Below are 23,686 nucleotides of genomic sequence, written 5' to 3' on the forward strand. Positions count from 1 at the left end.
TAACATAAATAAAGTGTTCTGGAATAGATAACTGAAACTTTTTCTTTTCTGTTAGCAGGGCAGAGTCCTCTTAAACCTCCTAGGCCTTCTGCATCTCTCCTGAATAGGTGGTCTTCAGAAAATGATAATCCCTTAATAGTCTTTGAAATTTCTGAAGGTCAGAGGTGCCAAGAAAATCCCAGTGCTGTGATATGTCCTGTGCCAAAGCCAAGATCAAGAAGCAATCTCAGACCTGTGATCAAAAATACTGAAAGTAAGATAGACAATGGAGAAGAAGTGAACCAGTCTAACGCACAAAGGCAGCAACCTCCAATTCAGCAGTCACCTGTCTTAGATGATAGCTTACTAGACAATCACTTGGCAATGGACAGCATGAGTACAGAAAAGAGCCAAAATAGTATTGTTTCAAGGATCAAAGTTTTTGAATCCCAAGGAACTAATGATACCTCAGGATTATCAAAAAAGCCAGAAATTGCCCCTCGTTCATTCAGACCTCTTACTGCAAAGAAGCCAGTAGTTGCTCCAAAGCCGGGGGTAAGCAGAATTTCAGGAGACTGGGATGCACGGACAGAAAGCAAATCAACACCTTCCAAGGAATTGCAGCCTCAACCTGAAGCAGCTGAGAGCAGTGTTGTAACCAAACCTGAACTGCCAAAGAAGCCAAAACCTGGCCTTGTTAAAAGTAGTAGTAGTGATTTTCTTGATGCAAGGAGTGGATCAGTTGCAGAGAACAGTGATGGACAAAAGAAATTTCCTGTTCCTGCTCCAAGGCCTCTTGTTCCTAAAAAGTCATGCTACGCAGAAAATCCTGCCCTTTCTTTGGCCTCACTAAAACCGATTGCTGCTCCCCCACGGGCTTCCGTATCTGCCCAAGAAAAAGTTTTCAAGTCTCTGGGGGAATTGTCACCTGCAGCCAACTGCTCAGCACCTGCTTTGCAAAATAAACTAGATGTGGAAGGAGATCTGATCAGTTTTGATGATGATGTTTTGCCCCTAAGTCCGGCTTGTGTAGTTAAAGATAGCATCAGTTCTGAAGCAGCAGCAGGTAAGAAGAAATTTTTTTAAACTGTCACTGTGGTTACTCTTTGCAGGTGTATGATCCTGTGTGAGTTATGTCTACCCGTCTTGACGGGGTTTATGTCTGTATATGAAATTATTGGTTTTCTGTTATGTCAAAATCACTATGAAATTACTTGGATTTTGAGACTCATGAGGTTTTAAGGTTATAGAAATCTCAGAATTTGCCTGCTGGATTTTTTATGTGATTATTCAAATAATGATTAAAAACTTGATGTTATACGCTAGATGCCACCTCCAGAACGTGTGACAATTCTCTCTGGGGAACTTGGGACATCTTATCTCTCGCCATCTAATCTGACTAGTTTATTTGAGTGCCTGAAGTTCCGTAGTGGAAACCTAGTCATCTAGTCATCGAGAGAAGCAGCGATGTTTGTTGCATTTAGGGAAACTTGTGGTCAAGCATACTGGGATACTCTGTCCATCTCACCAGTGCCTACTTATTTTCTCTTTCCTGTCTTTGTGTGTTTTCTTGTCGTGTGACTACATGCTTGTTATGCAACTTCAATTTTTTTCTAATAAGTGAAAATAATTATTTCATAGGGACAGATTAATTACTACAACTACATCTCTTTCATAAACCTTGTTTGATTTCATTAAGCACTTGGGGTCGATTTTTTTAATGCTGTTTTAGGTAGTTTAAGACACAGGTGGGTGTTGAGCTGTCATTAAATTTTATAACAATACGTTTTTCCCTCTTAATATTCAAATATGTTCTGATTTAGGTTGCCAGCCCCATTACAGTCCAGGGAGAGTGCTGCTTTAAAACAGATGGTGTGACATACAAAATGCTTGTTTGAGGGACTATGATTTTTAATCTCTTTTTTTAACCTCATTTATCATTAAACATCTCAGCTTTCTGAAAAGAGAAGCCTAGATACTGTGTAGTTGTCATAGGAAATCGATATTAATGATTGTTAACAAATGTGATTTCTTCACAGTTTGTGGATTGTATCGTTAGATGAAGTTCCAATTTGTTACTGTTTCTTCTTTGTATTGACAAAAAAACCCCAAGGCAGATGTAGAAAGTCCCTTAAAGCCCTGAACTGTTGAGATCGGTATGTACGGACATACAGATCTCAGGGGAGCTTATGAAAGCAGTGAAATAGGCAACAGATGATCCTGCAGGAGAGGTGATTAGCTCAACATGGATACAAGTCGGTTTTTTCTTAGACTGGCAGATTCTATGAGCACTGCAGAAGCTGTACCAAGCCTGGAAGGAGGGAGGAGTACAGGGTGACTGGAGAGGCATCTTGCATTTATGTCAAGGACGTGTATGACAGCGTCTAGCTGGAAGCAAGAGTCATGATCATCATGTCTGGCGACTGGAGTTGTGGAACAGCCACTGTGCATGTGGTGGTTTTAGAAGAAAGTTAGAAGTACATGGGATGACTCTTGTTTTCCATGCATTTAGGGTAAAACTTGTAGTTTCAGTCATTTTATTTTGATTAATAAATGCAACAAACAGAGGGAAAATGTAGCTGTTCTAAGTAGTAGGCAAGAAGAGAGAATACTTACATTTTGAAAGTGCATAAAAAGGAAATGTTATGTAACAAAACAATGTTACATATGTTTTGGCTATGTACACTAAAAGACTGCCTTTCCCTCAACCTGGAAAAATTAAATAACATTAATTCATCTTTTAAATCAGAGGTTGAGTGATCCCAAATGAAAATCCCCTGAAAAAACAACTTTCATGATGAAGTGGTAAGAATGTCAGACTTCATCTTCCTGGTTGGTGTCCTAGGTGTTATTCTTGATTTAATTAAGATGAAAATACTTTCCATTCTCATGGTTAACAGAAGAATTATTCAGATAATTGTTTCGTGACTTCTTGACTCATCCGTCTGTGATTTTATTCATTCAATAAAATGTCATCTTTGCTGCAAGCCCTCCCTACCTACTAAAGAGAAGAAGGTCTGACAGCATTATCACTTTATTACTCTGTAAAATTAGGATTCATTCCAGATTTTTGCAGGCATTTGTGAGCTCAAGATCATATCCTATACCCTTGATTACTAACGCCATGCTATGTCTTGACAAAGCATCCACAAGAAGAACACTGACTTTCTGAAAAATGAGACAACACGGAACACTAACACTAGCTATTTCTCATGTTCCAATAGGAACAGCTTAGGATTTGCAAAATGAATCTTGCTCCCAGTTCCCCAGACCTTTGCATTTCTTACATATTTGTCATTGTCATTACTTAGCAAAATGAGAGCACTCTGCTTGTTGTTATGGCAACCCTAGAAAAGGAAGGAGGCTTTCATGCAGTGGTGTTTGAAACTAAGCACCAACAGCTTGTTTGTCAAAGAGCGGTGTTACATCACAGATTACAGCGTTCACAAAACTTAATTTTTTTTCTGATAGAGCACAAATGTTCTGTAAACAGAACTGGAAGGATCAATCACTGCTGCTGCTAACACCTGATGCAAAAGTAAGAAGGTGAAGCGTTCAGTTGATGGTGGGGAGGGTGCAGAAGTTGAAGTGAGCATGTGAATGAAAAGGTGAACCAGGCAAAACAAATTCAGAGTCTCCAGAGCAATTTAGTTGACCAACAGAAGACATCAGCTTCCTCTAGCAGAAGGCTACCATCTCCACAGTAGGGAAAGATATTTGAATGTTATTTATGTGCTAAGATCAACAGTGTTGACAACAAACCCATTTGTAGTTTCACCAGTTTAACAGTCAGTATTAAACTGGTAGTTTAACTACTAAAGCTAGCTGGATTATTTTCTTTCAAGTTTACCTCAGACAATCCCATAGGTTTTGTCAGTTTTTGACAGCATCACCAACAGCACAACTGTTAGCAGAGTGAACTTGCTCTTATGCAAACATTAATGATTTTGTCTTTGTCCGACTTATATGGAGAGGCAGAACTGTTCTGGTGCAAATAGGGACTCTGGGTACCAAGATCCCTTTCAAAGGTTTCAGCATCCACTCTGCCAGTGGAAGTCTATGGGAGCTTTGGAAGCTCAAAAGCTCTGAGATTCAGAGGTGAACTGTGGCAGAACCTTGCATCCAACTCGTGTCTCTGATGCTAGCCCAAGGGAAGTGTCGGGAAGGAGAAGACAGGAATGGCAAATCTGTAGAACCGCTTCTTTCATCAGCAGCCAAAACTGATGTCAGTTTTAAGTGACATAATTTTGGACTCAAAGGCTAGAGCTAATGTTTCAAAGCCATTTGTATCCTTATGAAATTGCTCCTGTTCAAGTCAGTCATTTAGAATATGAAGGTATCTGCTTGGGACTCTAAATCTTGAGGTGCTAATGCTTTGATGACAGTTAAGATATTTTGGATCATCTGGGGTATTTTTACATTTCTCTTATAGCAGGGATTTCTGCAGTTCCTGAAGGTTAAAAGTTTTGGTAGTCTGTCAGGTGAGTTCTCTTCTCACTAATCGATTTTTACAAAGGCTTGGAAATGAAATCCTAGTGCAAGTTGTAAATTCCATGGCTTCAGAAGATCTGTGATTTTACCCATAACTTGTATTAGTTGCTATGTTAAAGCATCTAGTGTGCCTGCTTGCTAAATGTTCTGAGAGTGTATGTTTTGGACAAAGAAAATAAAGTAACAGTGCATTTAAAGCATACATTTAAATTAAAACCTGGAGGTGATCTTGCTAGAATGTTTTCATCCTTTTCCTGTGTAGAGAGTTATTCTTCTCTCTTGTCTTCTCTCTCTCTAAAACAGCATATAATTCCCTGATTACTCCATGCCTGATATATCAGAACTCAATTTAAACCAAATGCTTTGAAAAGTAGTTCAGAGAGAGCCTTACCTTATCAGCAGGAGACAGCTCTCTCTTTTGATATCTTCATTGTAGTAGTGTATTTCAATTCTAACAGTAATACGACTACTGCATTTCTTAATTGTTTTATCTATCTGTCTATTTATCTATTTATCTATCTATCTACCTACCTACCTACCTACCTACTTCATCGCAGTATAAAAGTTCCTTTCTGCCTGTATGACAAAAAAAACCCCAACCAAAGCAGTGCTACTATCCATTTATAAGTATTGTTCCTTCTTGTGGCATGAATGGTGCAATTTTTGTGACATTGTAGTCAACTTAGAAAAACTGCTGCTTGAGTAACTCCAAATTTGTCTGCTGTGGGAATATTGCCCAGCTGCTTGCTTTTAATTGCTTCCTCAGGAAGGAAAAGAAAAAAAGACTGAAATATTTCTAACTGGTAGATTAGACCAGACATATCTTCAAAATAATGCATCTTTTCTTAGGGTTCTGCTGTGTTACTTCCAATGACTCTTGTGCTTATTTTGAAGTTACCTGTCTCCTTTTTTTACTTGCTGCCAAAAGTATCATCCCCAGAAAAAAAGTGAGCTGTCTCATCCATTTTAATCTGCTATTTGGCTTAAACCCCTGGCAAAAACAGATTTACCTGAAGACATGGTACTGTGGGGTGGAGTAGTGGAGGTATGGATCGGTGCTGTGTTCTGTTGGTGTTGCTGCAAGGTTGGCAATCTCCAGCAGAAGTGGTAACAAGCACCTCTTACCTCTTCAGACACTACAGATGTTTGCTTGGTAAACATAAATTGGAGCCTTCGAGGAGCTTGGAAGTGACTCCATTGTTACCACAGGAGAGGACCTTATTTCTAGTTTCAGGAAACAAATAAGGATTTTAAATCATAGTTTCATAACAAATAAGGAGCTTCTTAGGTTGTCAAATGAACACGAATTTGCTTTTGTGTTCCATGTCTATAGATGATAAGTGGTAACATGCAAGTAATAATGTTCTTAATTAATCTTCTCTGATGATTAAATCTGTTTATTTTACAATAACACTTAAAATGCAGATATCCTTTGATCAGAAAGATTGTCAAAGAACAACAAAATGCTTATTTAAAAGAAGCATTTATAAATAAGACAGTATTTTTTTCCTTTGCTGAAAGCATGTGAGAATCTTGCAAGAGGGTAGATAGGTTTTATAAACAACATTATAAATTCCCTTGTCCTCCACACTTTCATTAACAAGATTTTGCATGTTCTACTGCTTTCCATCAGCAATCTTCTGCTTTGGAGATTTCCAGCTTGCCTGTTTTGGGGCACTTGAATCGCTTGCCAATGAACAAGCACACATTTACCTGGCAAGAATGGACAAGTCTGTGTTTCTTCGTCTCCAGGGTAATGTGGGCGTTTGTTTTTTTGTCACCCACTGCATGTCCAAATACCCTTCGGCATCCAATTTTTGAAGTTAGACTAGGTTATGCAACCAATTTCTAACAATGTGACCTCATGGCTGACCTGTTCTGGGCAGGAGGTTGGATTAGAGACCTCCTGAAGGCTCTTGCAATCTGAACTATCCTAGTCTTACTTCAACTAGCAAAACAGATGTAGGAATAGCCTCCAAACTCTCACATAACAACTCGTGCTGGTATAAGCAGTCCTTTTGTGCCAAAGGCAGTGTAATTACTATCACCTTTACTAGAATGGACAAGCTAGCAATGAACCAAAGGGTTGTGCTTTTAGATACACACAGATAGTAAGTGTGGGCATTCACACAGTTGGAGAGAGAAGTGCTGAAAGCTCAGAAAACGTCCATTTATATCTGTCTCTGTCTATGATGTATCACTGTAGTTTTCCACCCCGTAAATGCTTGTATTGCCATTGTTACAATAGCCCAAGAAATTTTGCTATTCTAGTAGCAGGTTTTATTTTATCTGCTTACCAGCTTTCTAACACTGTGGATGAGATATTTCATTGCTCAGTTAAGGACATCTTGCATTTTCAACCAGTACATTTAGGTTGGATCTTCTGTTGCATCTCTCAGCAATTTTTTTCCTATACTTTCCAGAGAATATCAAACTCTACATAATTCTTTGACTTCGTGCACTTTTGTCATACTGATGGCTAGGCTCCTTCTGCAAACTCCACATGTATCCTGTAAACATCATTCATTCTTTGGATTGGACTCGTTCTTTAAAAATAGCGATCACTGGCCTTGAGTTGCCTTGTTTTTTGTGGTGATCCGTCAGATGTCAGCAGTGAGCAGGGAGCAATGCCTAAAACTTATGCAAGTAGTTCACTCCATTTTCTCTGCTCTGAGTAGTAATAAATGTTGCTGGAAAAATTCTTTCTGTCCTGAAGTCTTTGCACAACTCTTTTTGAAAAATCTTGTTAATGTGTGAGAAGTTTGAAATTTCTGTTTTGGCATCTGGACATAATGTTTCTGGGAGGAAAGATAATCCTCAAGATAATCCTAGTGTTGAGGTAGACCAGGAGGCCTCCCATCCCCCTGGGGTGAAATCGGTGTGCCCAGCTCGCTCCCTGAAATGCCTGTACACACCAATGCACGCAGCATGGGGAATAAACAGGAGGAGTTGGAAATCCGTGTTCGGTCGGGGGGCTATGATCTAGTGGCAATTACAGAGACTCGGTGGGACGCCTCGCATGACTGGAATGTGGTCATGGATGGCTATGTCCTGTTCAGGAAAGACAGGCCGCTAAGGAGAGGTGGTGGAGTTGCTCTTTATGTGAGTGAGCAGCTAGAATGTATTGAGTTCTGTCCAGGGGCCGATCAGGAGCGAGTTGAGAGTTTGTGGGTGTGAATTAAGGGGCAGGCTGGCAGGGGTGATACTGTTGTGGGTGTCTATTACAGGCCACCGGATCAGGGTGAGGAGGGTGCCTTCTACAGGCAGCTGAGAGCAGTCTCTCAATTACAGGGCCTGGTTGTCGTGGGGGATTTCAACTACCCTGATATTTGCTGGGAGGCCTACTCAGCCAGCCATCCTCAGTCCAGGAAGTTCCTCCAGTGCATTGATGATAACTTTCTGATGCAAATGGTGGATGAGCCAACTAGGAGAGGAGCGCTGCTGGATCTGATCCTCACTAACAAGGAGGGTCTGGTTGAAGTGGTGAAGGTTGAGGGCAGCCTTGGTTGTAGTGACCATGAGATGGTAGAGTTCAGGATCTCATGTGGCAGGAACAGAATAGCTAGCAGAATCACAACCCTGGACTTCAGGAGGGCCAACTTTGGCCTTTTCAAGCAATTGCTAGGGGAAATCCCATGGGACAGGGTACTAGAAGGTAAGGGGGCCCAAGATAGTTGGTTAGCATTCAAGGACTGCTTCTTCCGAGCTCAAGATCAGAGCATCCCAGCAGGCAGGAAGTCAAGGAAGGGTACCAGGAGACCTGCATGGTTAAACAGGGAACTGCTGGGCAAACTCAAGTGGAAGAAGAGGGTGTACAGATCGTGGAAGGAGGGGCTGGCCACTTGGGAGGAATATAAGTCTGTTGTCAGAGGATGTAGGGAGGCAACTAGGAAAGCTAAGGCCTCCTTGGAATTAAACCTTGCAAGAGAGGTCAAGGACAACAGAAAGGGCTTCTTCAAATACATTGCAGGTAAAGCCAACACTAGCGGCAATGTAGGCCCACTGATGAATGAGGTGGGGGCCCTGGAGACAGAGGATAAAAAGAAGGCGGAGTTACTGAATGCCTTCTTTGCCTCTGTCTATACTACTGGAGGCTGTCCTGAGGAGCCCCGTACCCCTGAGGCCACAGAAGAAGTCAGGATAGAGGAGGAATCTGTCTTGGTAGATGAGGGCTGGGTCAGGGACCAATTAAGCAATCTGGACGTCCATAAATCCATGGGCCCTGATGGGATGCATCTGCGGGTGCTGAGGGAGCTGGTGGAAGTCATTGCTAGGCCACTCTCCATCATCTTTGCTAAGTCGTGGGCAACGGGAGAGGTGCCTGAGGACTGGAGGAAAGCGAATGTCACTCCAGTCTTCAAAAAGGGCAAGAAGGAGGACCCGGGTAACTAGAGACCGGTCAGCCTCACCTCCATCCCTGGAAAGGTGATGGAACAACTTGTCCTTGGTGCTGTCTCTAGGCACATCAAGGATAGGGGGATCATTAGGGGCACTCAACATGGCTTCACCAAGGGGAAGTCATGCTTAACCAACTTGATAGCCTTTTATGAGGACATAACCCAGTGGACAGATGATGGTAAAGCTGTGGATGTGGTCTATCTTGATTTCAGTAAAGCGTTTGACACGGTCTCCCACAGCATCCTCGCAGCTAAACTGAGGAAGTGTGGTCTGGATGATCGGGTAGTGAGGTGGATTGTGAACTGGCTGAAGGAAAGAAGCCAGAGAGTGGTGGTCAATGGGACAGAGTCCAGTTGGAGGCCTGTGTCTAGCGGAGTCCCTCAAGGGTCGGTACTGGGACCAGTTCTATTCAATATATTCATTAATGACTTGGATGAGGGAACAGAGTGCACTGTCAGCAAGTTCGCTGATGACACCAAACTGGGAGGAGTGGCTGACACACCGGAAGGCTGCGCAGCCATTCAGAGAGACCTAGACAGGCTGGAGAGTTGGGCGGGGAGAAACTTAACGAAATATAACAAGGGCAAGTGTAGAGTCCTGCATCTGGGCAAGAACAACCCCATGTACCAGTACAAGTTGGGGACAGAGCTGTTGGAGAGCAGCATAGGGGAAAGGGACCTGGGGGTCCTAGTGGACAGCAGGATGACCATGAGCCAGCAGTGTGCCCTTGTGGCCAAGAAGGCCAATGGCATCCTGGGGTGTATTAGAAGGGGTGTGGTTAGCAGGTCAAGAGAGGTTCTCCTCCCCCTCTACTCTGCCCTGGTGAGGCCGCATCTGGAGTATTGTGTCCAGTTCTGGGCCCCTCAGTTCAAGAAGGACAGGGAACTGCTAGAGAGAGTCCAGCGCAGAGCCACGAAGATGATTAAGGGGGTGGAACATCTCCCTTATGAGGAGAGGCTGAGGGAGCTGGGTCTCTTTAGCTTGGAGAAGAGGAGACTGAGGGGTGACCTCATTAATGTTTATAAATATGTAAAGGGCAAGTGTCATGAGGATGGAGCCAGGCTCTTCTCAGTGACATCCCTTGACAGGACAAGGGGCAACGGGTGCAAGCTGGAACACAGGAGGTTCCGCATAAATATGAGGAAAAACTTCTTTACGGTGAGGGTGACCGAACACTGGAACAGGCTGCCCAGAGAGGTTGTGGAGTCTCCTTCTCTGGAGACGTTCAAAACCCGCCTGGACGCGTTCCTGTGTGATATGGTCTAGGTAATCCTGCTCCGGCAGGGGGATTGGACTAGATGATCTTTCGAGGTCCCTTTCAATCCCTAACATTCTGTGATTCTGTGATTCTGTGATAAAACTTTCTGAAATTACTGTGTGCTTGCTCCAGGGTTGTGTGCTTTTGATAAAACAGCATAAGCAGATGCAGAAATAAAACTAATGCTTTGGCAACCACTTTGGAAAAGCTACTTATACATAAAGGTTATTACATATGAGAGATTTTTACCAGCCCACTCAAGCACCTGTTTGACTAAATGTGCCATATCAGGTAAAGCAGATCTCCTTGGCCTGATGAACTACAAATCTTTGAATGAAGCAGGACCACACAGTCTGTTCATAGTGTCTACCAAAATAACTGGGCTAGTCATGAAAAACCTCTGTGTAGACGGGGGAGAAAGAAATCTTAGAACGTTACAATAGCAGATTTACTTGCCTCTGCTTCAATCTTAAGTCTGAAGCCATACTAAGTCTTTTCCTGAATACTGTATTCCTTCTATTTGAATGACCTGGTCTACTCTCTTAGTGTTAGGAGAATGCTGAGAAGCCTGAGCTTCACCTGAGCTTAATTTCAGGTTATGCACAGATTACATCCTGAAAGAGCCTGCATCCCATTCTCTCTCTCTTTTTTTTTCCCTTTTTCTTTAATTTCCCAGCCTATTGAAAGACATGGTCATGACCAGAGCATGGCAATTTTCCATGCAGAGGGAGCTGCAAATTGCGTATTTTGAGAAAGGTGGTGTAGTCCATTTTATTCTCTCTGGCTCAGAAATACCATTTGTAAAAACAGTGAACTGTTTGTTTCAGTGGTGAAAAATACTGGGGACAACTGAGACTGGAAAAATCACTGATGCTGGAATTTATGTAGGATACCTGTCTAATATGTCTATTTATAGTTGTAAATAGGTTGAGATTTAGAACATCTGAGTGAACGTCAAACTTTTGGTTGTAGCATTTCACAGAGTTTCTTGAGCATGGAACCCATTCCTCTTTGGGGTGTTACCTGTCAGGTTTCCATCTCCAGCTATATTACTAGGAGAGGCCTGTTGTTGAAAATCTTCCCCCAAATATAGGTTAAGTATACTTCCACAAACACCAGAGTGTTTTCATGGGGATAGATGTTAATAAAACCATTTGTTGATGAGGTTTGGCTCTATTCTCTGTTCCTGGAAGACCCTGATAATAATACTGTTCTGTGTGAAGAGAATGTGTGAGCCTTGCCTTTAACAGCTGGTTTAGTTTTTTTTAATTAAACATTGAAAGTAGACACAGTTGCATACTTCTGTAGTGGCAGGTGTTGTAATGTCAGCATCAATCCCTTTCATACTACATTGTTCTCATGGGTACTGAGAGTACTTCTTGCAGGACTGAGCATCTTCACAGCAGACAGTACTATTCTATGCTTTCAGCTTTCCACATCTGATTTGTTTGGAGATTCCCCTTATTGCTGCTGAGGTATCTGTTACCATCTTAGTATCACCTACTTACAGACTACCAATAAATGTTTCAGAAAGATATCCATCTGTCCTGCTCCGATGGGCAAAACCTAGTGTTTGTTCTGTAACCTCCTAATTTTTTATTTTAAACAAGGATGATAAATGAGAGTGGGAGGGAAAAAAGCTGTCTCTCCTAAACTGGTAAAATAAAGAGATGACATACAGTGTATTTTAATACACAGCTTTCATTTGTCTTTACTGTGAACAAGCACAGTAATATATGTTGTCACATAAACCTTTGAAACAGAAGCTGTAGAAAAGTGACACCAAGGAAGACACAGGCTTTAAGCATCATTGCAGAAGCTTAATGAAGAAAATTGATAGAAGTCTGTTGATATGTGCTATGAAAAATACCTTGCAGATTAATTTCCTTGAGCTGAGAAGCTTTAAATGAGTATATTAACAATTCTGTTTTCACACCTCCGTGAATTATGCTCGAATGATGCCCAGTTGTTGTTAAACAACATAAAAATTTGATATGTTGTCAGTCCCATTGCACAAAGTAGCACAGTCATTTACTCAGCCAATTTCTGCTGCAAACCCAGCACCAGGGAATGGAATAACACAAACAAGGTAATGAGTTTTAAACTAATTATGAGGTGACAACAGTATAATTAAACATAAGATAATGAGTGAAAAACTAAGGGTCATGGAATGGTTTTCTCAGCCTTAGAAATTACTTTTCTCAGACTTAAAAATTGCTTCTCGGATTTATTGATTTAGAGACCTCTGCCAACTGCTGAATGGTCGAGAAAACCATTTCTACACATAGCAACGATTAACAGCTGAAAACCAGTTATTTTGTACAATTTTAAATCTCCCATAAATTTACAAGAATACAGATCTGTGATTATTTTGGGTGTTTAGAGTGATGGAAAATTTTTCCTCATTGTTCATGCAGAACTTCCTTAACCTCTGCAGAACCTTACCTTGAGAGGTGCTCCATGTACCAGCGTGTTCCCTACAGTCCTGCTCTGTCAAGGAGCCCATGACTTAGCCCTGCTGACCTTTCCTCTGCTGTGTCTCCAGCTTCCCAGTGGGCCTGTGCAGCTTTGAGGCCCTGCAGCTCTGCTGCCTCACCAGGGTCACTCAAATCTGTCGTAGAGTTACCAGATAGCTGAAAGAGAGAGGAAAGCCTAGTTTCAGTTTTCTTTTTTTTCAGCTGCACTAAAGTCACTCTGAACACTAGCATAAGTTAAGATTAGATAAATCTTTTTTTTTAATGCAATTCAAATGTTAGCATTGTATCTGGCAGACATAAGTATAAAGGAATAGAAGAAAATTATAAATGCGGGCTTGCTCTAAGAGTGGGATTTTTGTTTCTTGTAATGATCGTACTGCCAGAATGCTTGCACCCCTCCTGTAGTCTGTGTTTTCAAGTCCTCTAGAAAAACCCTTGCTCTGATCCCGCTTTCATTGAAGAGACCTAAACCTTTTACTGGCTAGTGCTAATCCATAACTTAAACAAGATGTTAGTTGTACCCTTACCTTCTAAAACATTGTGTGTTGCCTGTGCCTGGTTTCTGGATGTGCCAGTGTCTTTGGGCATAACGTGATGGAGCCATCTTAAGCCTAGACGGTAACAGAGCTTATTGTTAACTATAGCCTGTGTACCTTTAGCTGTAGACAAATCATTGACCTTTCATGATCCTTTCTACCTCAAGTGCATGCTCAAAGCTGTTGTACAAGCAGCCTGACAGAAGGAATTGATGTGCTTTGATTAATGATTAAAACGTGACATGAGGGTACCCAGGCAGATTTCTGGGGCGCCTGTAGGCAGGTAGGTGTCTTGACTTTGAGAGAGATCGTGGCACAAACCCCCATGGCACACCTGTGCCTGATGGATACGCCTACGAAGAGAGCCTTAAGCAAGGAGCTAGTGGGAGGTGGACATCTGAGCAGGGGTGAGCATGCATGGGCCCTGCGGCATGTTGTCCCTGCTGTTGCTACAGCTGCATGCCAGTGGGGAGGGTCGGCAGCAGGAGCTGGGGAAAGCTGGGGGCACGGGCAGAGGGGGCTGCTGGCTGCAGGCAGAAGCGCCCGGCAAGGAGGAGCAGCAGCAGAGGCTGGGGGAGCTGTGACCACCAAGTCGTGTGCATGTGGGAGGGCAGTCCATTACACTCTAATTCATCAGCTTGATATTACTCAGTGTTTTCTCTCTCTGAAATTCTCCTCTCTCTAAAACTGCCAAGGCTTTTTTAATTAAAATGCTAAAAGGTTTTTAATGAGGTTGTTCATAAATAAATACCATTTTTTGGATTTTCTTAAATCTTATGTATATTCCCAGACACAGATTTCTAGTGTCTTGATGAACTGCATTGTGTTGTACTACCCAAAATTATCTGTAAGAAATAATTACTTAACATTACATAATTTTTTTAGATTGTTGTTTATAAGTGTTAAAGATGATAGAACTTTATCAAATACAGGGCTTCCATCTTTGTCAGAAAATGTGGCGGTAGTTTTGGGAAAGGGTATGTTTTTATAAAAAGTCCCGAAGAATTTAAAGAGATGCTCAGCATGCTTCCTTTCTGAGACTGACACTCCATAAATAACATCTCATTGAGCTACACATCTCAAAAGGCCACCAGAGGAGATCAAACTCAGTTGTTGGAGCTATGAATATGTGTCATGGAGAATTTATTGTCCAGATTGTTTCTCCAGTTTCTACTTTACACATTTCCAATACCCTTAAACATCGCCATTTTACCGCAGTTTTTGGTAGTGTCAGAGAAAAAGGTAGCAGTTGTTAACAACGGAGAAGAGGTATAAATGAAGTACTGCTCTTTGACATGAAAGTGTACTTGAGAAAGAACCCATTGATTTGGATTTTATTTACATGCAAGTATTTTTACAGCTGCCTTCTACATGCGCATATGTTCCCATGCCTATTAATAAGAGACCAGTGCTTAAGTTTATGAAGCATAGAAAACATTGCTCCTGTCTTACCAATGGAATGACTGGACAGGCTTGTATAGGAATGAGTGATACAGGCAGGGGCAGAGCTCAGGCACGACTCCCAGTCCTTGGTCTGAACCATTCTCCCCCACGGCACCAGGTTTATAGTCAACAAAATGATGCAGAATCTTCCAGGGAATTAGTTGTTCTGCAGCAAGGACATTTTGTAATCAGTAATATTTAAATGCTTTGTTTTGGTTTGGTTTGTTTCTGTAGGCATTTTGTCTGCTGCAGTACTGATTGTTTAGCTTTGGCAAGATTTTATTGATTAAAATTCTTTAGTGAATATGTTCACAGCATATTAGAGCAAGTGCTTTGAAAACGTTTCCCTAAAGCCATCCTGATTTCAGGTCCCCATTACCAAGCAATGCTGTTCCTCTTGTTCAGTGGCTTATATAATCCCAGAAGGCATCTGGAGCATGTTTATGTTAAGTCAGCTGTGAATGCAGATGTACAGAAAAGACATGTTATTTACAAAGAGCTGAGTATGCTATTTACATCAGCCTGATTTATGTATTTTTTTTATGACTTTCTTGGGCGTGAAATATGAATGTCCTTAGTACTGAAAGCAAAACCCAGTGAGATTTGTGTTCAACAAATAAATATATTGGATTTTTTTTTCCTTTTAGATCCATTTCAGTTCCTCACCAAAAGTGAACCTGCAAAGGAACAGCCAGCTCAACCAGCTCTGGCCCGGAAACCTACTGTGATCCGAATCCCAGCTAAACCCGGGAAACGTAAGTTCTTCTCCCAGATTGTCTGAGAAATCTCAGTCAGAAAATCATTTTAACTGGGACTTATTTAATATTATCCATTAACTATTTAATAATGGAGTTGCTGTTTACTAGCTGTATTAGCTGCCAAAGGAATCCCGTGGTACAGTTTGACAAGACAGAGGAGCCAGCCTAAGGGCTGTGGTGGGAGGGAGAAATAGCTGGGAGTCACGTTCCCCTCTCCCTGCCTCGCAGCTACCTTGGCTGGCTCCCTCCCTTGCGCTAAGTTTGATGTCCCTCAAACCTTATGGAACTAATGCATATCAGAGGTGAAACAGTGTATGGGTGGGGGAACTAAATGCTGGCAGGGAAGAGTTGGAGGAGACCCTTTCAGCAGAAGCAAGCTTGTTTCGTCAGCTAAACCGTATCACTGAGCTGTACCTTTGGTCAAATCGACTTCTGTTCTGACATCACCTGAGGATATTTTAATGCTACTTCAGAGCAGGGCCCCCACTTGTCAAAGGAACAGCATTAGTGTATTAAACTTTGCTTCAAACACAGCTTAGTTGGGATGTAAGCATAGTTTTCACAGCTTACGTCAAAAAGTTCCCTTCACCCTTGTTAGATTTGAAATCTGTGGCCATTTAAGCAATAGTGTTTTGGTAGCAGTTGAGGGAATAAAAAAAGGCATGTGAGTACTTCCATGCAAAAACCTGATGTGTTCAATTTTGTGTCAAGGTCTTGACTATAGTTTTTTGACAGTTACCGTATCCCTAATGCCTTCCACCTCTAATCCTTTACAGCTTTACAAATGACGCTGACGGTATCTCAGAGTGGAAATTTATCAGAGCCACAAGGTCTTTGTGTTGCTGGAGTACATACTTGCTTCTGTTTAGCCTTATGTTTTATCCTCAAAGCTTAGGGAGAAATGTCACAAGATAGCTCTTAAAACTCGTGTTTCAAAATCATGTTTTAGTACACTGAGTAGGTGTAGAGCCAACTTGTGGCAACTAGATGTCCAGGTGGCTTTTCTCCTAAGACTTTCTCTCATTATTTACCGAGTTCCTTTCTCCCCCGGGCCACCACCTCAGTGCTAAAATACTAGGTTTTCTTTTCCTCTGCATATGCAAGAAATGCAGTGGAAAAGATTAAAAATGCAGAGAAGACTGAAGATAAAGCTATGAGGAAAAGTCTTTCTGTTAATACATGATCATAAATAAAAGGTTTTTTCATTTGGAAGAATATGTTTACGAACTACTGTAATGAACCGAAGACATAATTCTTCTCCAGAAAGGAAACTGTAATTTCCATTAAAAAAAAAAAAAAAAGACCTGACAATTTTTTTTCTTTTTCTTTTTTTCTCTGAGCTGGATTCTCTTTTGAACTTGTAGATAACTGGTCCCTTGCTGCTCTCTAGCGGTAATTGAACTTTCCACAGGAGACTGCCAGTCATACTGTACTTAGCTACAATTGTCAGGGGGGTGTGAAGAACTGCTTTATGGAAGGCTGCGGCTGGAAGATTAATGGGATGAGGAGGAACAGGAGCACGTTCCAAGACAGCAGAGTAGCCTTTTGTCAGATAGGAGCTGCTGCAGTAATGTAAGCTGTTAAAAGTTTAAAAATGAGAAAAATACAACTGAGCCAAGGTATAACGTGGATATAGTAGGATTTACCTTGTAAGAGGGCCACATATTCTCAGTATGAGGGGTCTCTCACCATCATGGGTATGGAGGGAGGTTAGTTCTGTCAGGAACCAGCACAAACCAAAAAGCAAAACTCCAATAAACCAAAAAAACCCTACCCAGCACTATCAAAAATGGGACAGAGCTGGATGCTTCAAAATTTGAACTCCAGTAAAGCACTCATCTAGTATTAGCATTTTTGTCAAGCTGTGATTAGAAAGGAAGCATTAAACTTCCACTTCAGTTATTACACTTAGAAATCACTGAAAATAACACCTGCCTTCTAGTTTATGGGGTTTTTTTTTCTTCCTTTATTTCCTTTAATTTTGGTCTTATAAAGAGTAAAGGTGAGGAAATTAGGCCATCTGTGTGTATATCAAGATTTGAAGTGGTGTGAATAAATAAACCTCTCATGCTTTTTATATATCAGTAAGGTATGATAAGAGAAGATTTATCTTGCAATTACTGTCAGATATTGTTTTTACTTTTCATCCATCATACTAGCTTAGAAGAGTGATGAACTTCACTAACTTTTTTTCCCCATGCTTGGTCATTGCCAACACAGTAACTGCGACCTGCTTCTAAGAATAAGGGATTTATCCTTGAACTGATCCATTTTTAAACATCACATGAGCATTTTAAATCATAGTAATGCAACTGAGGTGTTAGAAACAAACAACACTTCTCCTTCCTATGTGTTGTTTCTTTGTTGAGAGTACTTTTCATGAAACGAGCAACTGAAAGTTTTCATCTCTCCTCTTTTTTTGTCATCAGTCTATAAATGTCCACGCTGTCTACACATACTTTTACATAACTCCAAGACTGGCTGGAATTCAGAAGAGCTTAAGTGTCTGAAGTTCTTTGTATGAAATGAATTTTCTTGGTTTACAAATAAATTGTAAAATAGATTGCAAGATTCCAATATATAAAGACAAAGTGATTGGTAAATGTGCTGGCAAAATCTGTCCAACTGCTTCCCAGGTTTCAATAGCAGAGGTGTTGAAAGTAAATATCATATAATCAGGAGGTTTTTCTGTTATTTGTTGAGACTGAGGACATAACCACTCTTCCCTAGTAAGAGCTGTACTGTTTCCTCTTCCATGTCCTAAATTTGCTTAGCTCCTTAAAGACTACCAGGGAGCTTCCATCTCTGTTTTCTTTCTGTCACCCTGAATTTTGTAGCAGGCAACAGTTTACTTTCTTGCCTTTACCTTTCAGGAGATTCTTCCATCCAAGTCTCCTGATCTTTCAGAGTTACTTGAAATAACCCTCAGCTGTTTTCCAGCCTGAAGGATATTCCAGGAGCTGACAGCTGAAAAAAGTGAGCCAGTTTAAAAATGTGGCTGAGAGATGGTGATGGTGTTTCAGGGTATCCAGTAATGAGTCTGACATTCCCAGGGGTAGAAACTCTTCTGCTTGTCTAATATTATATCAACAACTATTGCAGCTGAAACCCTGAAACCCTAGAATAACTTGCTGGTGTGCTGAGAGTAAAGTGAAGATCCGTTTTGTAGGATGGGAAGTATTCCTGAACTCAGCCTCAGAGTTGCAATGTCCCTTTTCTCTTCACTAGTCTTTAAGTGGTCCTGCCCATTGGCTGCTCTGGCTTTGAGAAAGGAAGTTGCATTCACAAAAAAATGCCCCAAACCAAGGTGGATTTCCTTACCTATTGTTGGTCCATGTAAAGAAGCTGTTAATTAGACTTTCATTTGGGAACTTTTGTTTTTCTACAGCTTCAAATGAAGTCCCGCATAGCCCTCCACCACTTCCTGCTGAAAAGCCTATTGGGAACACCTCCAATATCACAGTGGGAAAACCCATCAGTGCTGACCTAGTAAAAAAAGTGGTAAGTTAGAACTGTTTTCCTGTATTACAACTTTGTCTGCTTTGTTTAACAGATCTCTTGTGACTCTCAAGCATTTATAAAGTTATTTGAAGGACCAAAGGATGAAAAGGACTACTCAAAAATATAAGGCTTTTTTCTTTTAATTGCATCCTCTAATTTAATTAGGTAATTTAGACTACTGTCAGTTCTGAAAAGCACTTTGTTGATTTTACTAAACTTTGATCACATCTATCTTCAATTTTCTGTATTTAGCAGCTGAAATCAGGATATTCTACCATTTAGTTTCAAAAGCACTGGAAAGTGGTTCAAAGTCCAATGAGATTTACATAGTGAAATATTGTCAAAGTCCTTTGGAAAGGTATTTTTTTACCTTCATACACACAGTACCTCTTGGTGTCTGCGCTAATTTCCAGGCAGAGGAAACTTTTCTACAGATGAATGAAGCTTGCTTTCTTCAGCTCTTTCCTTCTAGTTGTTTTCCTACTGATCCTGTCAGAGCCTGAGTAGAACCATCTATTTTGGAAACTAATGCTTTGCTCCTTGTTCTTGAGCACGTAGTAACGGTAGACATTGTAGCTGTGTATCCTATATGCCTGGATATCAGGCATCTGTAAATCCTTTGACACAGATTTACAAATGGGAATTAAAATAAACTAGAAAATTACAGTAGAATTTCCAAATATTGAGTGCTGTGATGGCAAGAATGGCAGAGAATCTTGTGGAACCACAGGCAGTAAAAAGATCAAGTAAAATCAAAAGCCCTCACTAGACGGACAGCGGCCAACAAATGTCTTTGTGGCTACCTCTGCTAATAGCATAAAGGGGGTTTTAAATGTCATGATTAAAGAGGCTATTCATAGAGGTCCCATCTTTTCTGCATAATGCTGAAAAAATAATTTCCAATACAAGATGTTAAACAACATTTTATATAATGCAACCTCAAAACTTCTACAATGTCATCCAGGTTATTGTGACAGGCATGTGTAAGCTTTGGAGGATTTTTTAAAGAAAAAGACCACACCAAATCCACTGAAACATTTAAGTCTTATCTTTGGAAAGATAAGAACTTCTGTTTTTCTAAAACTAGTATTGTTTGTCAGTGGAAGTGATTAACCAGCAAGAGTAAAAATTGGTGACTGTAAGGAGCAGTTGGCACAGATTTCTTCCTTTTCACACAGAAGAGGAAAATCTTTGGTATGAGGATAACATCCCCATCTGAAAGTGGCAGGTTGTTTTCTTTCTAATCAGGATCATTTAATCAGGAACATTCATTTGGGGACTTAATCAGTGGTCAAAATTTTGTCACAAAATAGATCTAGGTATTTTCTAGGTGGGAAAAATCACAGAAATTGTTTACCAGTTTCAAGCACAGGTATCCATAATTAAGTAAACAAGACTGTTCAAACCTATTTAAAATTACTGCTTCAAAAAGGATAGTTTTGAACCCAGTTTCAGCATTCTCATTTGCCATGCTGTTCCACAAGCAGCTGTGCTTGATCAGTAGAGTTGGCAGTACTCTCTGGCACTGGGATGAAAATGAGCAGCAGGAGGCAGAAAGGATGGTAATTTGTTAATCCATTACTGTGGTCCAAGCCCTTCAGATATGGCACATGTTCCCCTTTACTGACTCTGCTACAGGGTAGTAATCTCTGGCAGGGTCAGGATGGGCAGCTGGGAGGAGTGACGCCTTAATCTGCCAAAGCAAGATTCACCAGGGTTTATCTGTTAGATCTCTAGGAAACGTACTTAGATGCCTTTTTTAAAGAGAGCTAATGTTATTTGCAAGAGACGCTGTCGTGTGCGAGTTGCATCAATGTCATGTTTTCTGCTTTAAGCCTGTTCGAAGTGTTTCATCTGTCAAACTTACATCAAAATTGATAATGTAACTGTGGCAGCTGGAATCCTACAGGCAGTGAAATGGTACGTTTGTATGACTCTCCTGAATTTAGCTCTTAAGTCCTGACTCCTATGTAGCAGGAAAAGAGGACTGGGTCATACCTAATGCACAATTTAAGCTGTGATTCGGGTAGTTGTCAAGGTTTAAAGCTGAGCTGGCTATTAAAAAGAAGGCAGATGCTCTCTATTAACCCTGTCCTTCCCCCAGAAGGAGGAGGAAAAGAGAAAAGGGAGAGAGACTTATGGGTTGGAAAGTGAAAACAGTATAATAATTTTAAAATTAATTAAATATATACAAATATATAAAAAAACAAGACTGAGCTCCCCTGATGATAATCACGCACTGGCGCTGCAGGGCAGGCTCTGGGAAGTCCCGGACTGGACTCGGTGGCAGATGGGAACTGGATTCAGGAACACATAGATTGGGATCAAAGGCAGGAGGAAAACAGAGTCCTCTTCGGATGCCGGCCATAGAAGAAGAGAGGGCGACCCTCGTGATCCCTCAGCTTTAAACTGAGAATGACGTGTATGGGATGGAATACTTCGTTGATCAGCTTTGGGTCACCTGCCCTGTACAGCCGCTCCTCCCCACAAGTGTGACTCTTTTATGGCCTTTCACTTGTGAACCATAAGGAACTTAGCAGTGACCTTGGTTTCTATAAGCAAGAGCCTTTCTGCATACCGTTCCTACTGTTACCTTAGTAATAACTATAAACCTAAAGCATTATCAATCCTAGAAGCGGACAATGTCTGAAAAACATGCAGTCAGCTTCAGAAAGTGCAGTCACTTAGAAGAAACTTACCTGAAAGGAAAATTGTTTCTGTCCTAGTCCAAACCAGGACAGTAGTCAAACAGGTTATTTACATGTCCCTCTATGTCCAACAAGGCTTTAAAATGGTAGAACACACCATAATACTTATTACTTTATTCCCAAGCCTCCAGAAACGTGTTTTTCCTGTCCATGGGATATAATTTAATAGAAGAAATGCATCATTTAAACAAGATCATTTTTGATTCTTAGGCTTAAATTGCTTTTTTTCTTTTGAATATTTCTAGGAGTTGGATCATTCAGAACAGGGTGGAGTGCCTCAACTAGAACCTGTACTACCCCCAAGGTAAGTGAAATTCTTCAGAGACTCACTTAAAAGTGGTGTTTCTGAGTCGGTTTGCTGAGTTAGTCTCAATGTAGACACTATCAGCTCTAGGCTTGGGTAGGTAGTATGCTCACTAATAAATAGGCAGGACCAAGTTGCTAGCTGATTAATACTTGTTTGTAAGTTATTGGTATGAGCAGGGAGATTACAGGAGACAGCTGTTTGGCTCTTCAGCTAATGTACAGTGGCTGCTGACAGTCATTCCTTTCTGCATCTTTAACCTTTCCACCCACAGCTGAACATAGAACATGCCCTCCTGCATGTTACTGACCTTTTGATCAACAGCACTTGCACTTGTGACTGGGTTTGAGTGGTGAAGGAATGGAGGTGGCAGATGCTGCCACCCTGAAAAGGGCAGATGCTGGGCCAGCATCTTCCCTGGCTAGTTTATACAGTTCACTTCAGACCTAAAACACCCATGAAGGTGCAGAATCAATTATAACCTTGGTTTTTTTATTCTTTTCAACCAACAAGAAAAAAGGTCTGCAGAGGCAAAAGTAGCTGGATCAGCCTTAAATTCAGGTCCACTAAATGCCAGAGAAAAACTGGAGGGAGATAAGGCATTGGCTAGCTAGCCCACTGCAGCTATCTCAGCATCTGCACTCTAAATCTGTGGGTTTAAACACAAGAGTTTACTCTGTTGCGTCAGGACAAGAGAATCTTTCTGTTCTTAAACTTAGTCTACCAATAATAATAAGTACTCATTAACCAGAAAGAATGTGGTTGTACCCACAAGGAAACACCTCATTTTTGCCCCTTATGGGCTTGTTACTTTCCCCCGTTCTGTTTAGCATAACAGAATTCCTGATTCTCCCAAGCGTCTCTGGAACTGCAGTAAACATTTTGTCCTTTCACTCTTCTGCTGAAATGAATTAATTTTTTTTTTAAGTAAGCAGTAATAATTCTCTGATTTGCTCGTTAGGATTTTCTTGTCTAGTTGAGTTGCCTTACAAACATATGGGTTGGTTTGTTTCCAGATTTAATGCAGTGTTACTTGGAATTTCCCCTTTTGTCAATATTAAAAATGCTTAGTTTAGGATGAGGCCAAGAAAGGTGAGAGGTGGAAGCTGAACAGAAGTGGAAGTTTTTTTTGAAATTTAAAAAATAATCTATACTCAAATAGTAATAAAGAACTCCTATCAACCAGGAGCATTAGTAGAGCACTAATATCTTCACAGGTGGTGGATGACACTCACAAAATATGTCAGAAGGATACTCCAAAGATCCACTAATGCACATTTGTTGTGGCTGATAATTTTTAAAGACCCTCGAGGAATTCATGTGAGCAAATAATTATGCTGAATTACGCTATATGAAAAAAAGACAATTGTAGCAGAGGCTTGCAGTAACTGCCCGAAGATTTCCCCAAAGCAATCAAACAATATTGCATTTTTGGAAGAGTGGTAGTGCCAGGGTTCTTAATAGCAGGAAGCCAAAGTTTTATGTACATAATGCTTGTTTATAACAGAGGTGATTTTCAACTAGCAAATTATTGTTTTGGCCACACTCTTTGATTCTAAAAATCATGGCTCATGTGTACTGTATGGGCAGCTTTTTTTAATCAATGCTTAGTAAGGGGGATTTTTTAGATTTTATTTTTTTTTAAATTATCACTGTCAGTTACTAGTCTTCGATTTTGGTTTCCAAACTACTGGTACACTAATCAGAGTGTGGTACCTCCAGCATTGCCAGAAAACCAGAGTATTTTCACCAAGAGTATTTTCACCAGTGTTTTCTCTCTGCAGTAGACATCTGTTGCATAAAAATGATAAATTCTTCTGTTGATACCATTGT

The 23,686-nt window shown here is 40.9% G+C and overlaps 1 protein-coding gene across 3 annotated transcripts in view; it reads left to right on the forward strand.

Moving 5' to 3' along the window:
- Positions 1–23,686, forward strand: part of SH3D19 (SH3 domain containing 19) — a 71,222-nt gene that overhangs the window by 32,467 nt on the left and 15,069 nt on the right. For 2 of the 3 annotated variants that reach the window (XM_068403305.1, XM_068403306.1), the window contains 4 exons: positions 56–1,045; positions 15,230–15,337; positions 18,729–18,841; positions 21,795–21,853. In XM_068403305.1, coding sequence (XP_068259406.1) covers positions 56–1,045; positions 15,230–15,337; positions 18,729–18,841; positions 21,795–21,853 — 1,270 coding nt within the window. The remainder of the gene's footprint in view (positions 1–55; positions 1,046–15,229; positions 15,338–18,728; positions 18,842–21,794; positions 21,854–23,686) is intronic. The other variant, XM_068403307.1, reaches the window with a different exon arrangement.

This window comes from Nyctibius grandis, chromosome 6 (genome assembly GCF_013368605.1).
Source record: "Nyctibius grandis isolate bNycGra1 chromosome 6, bNycGra1.pri, whole genome shotgun sequence".
In the NCBI taxonomy this organism is placed as follows: domain Eukaryota; kingdom Metazoa; phylum Chordata; class Aves; order Nyctibiiformes; family Nyctibiidae; genus Nyctibius; species Nyctibius grandis.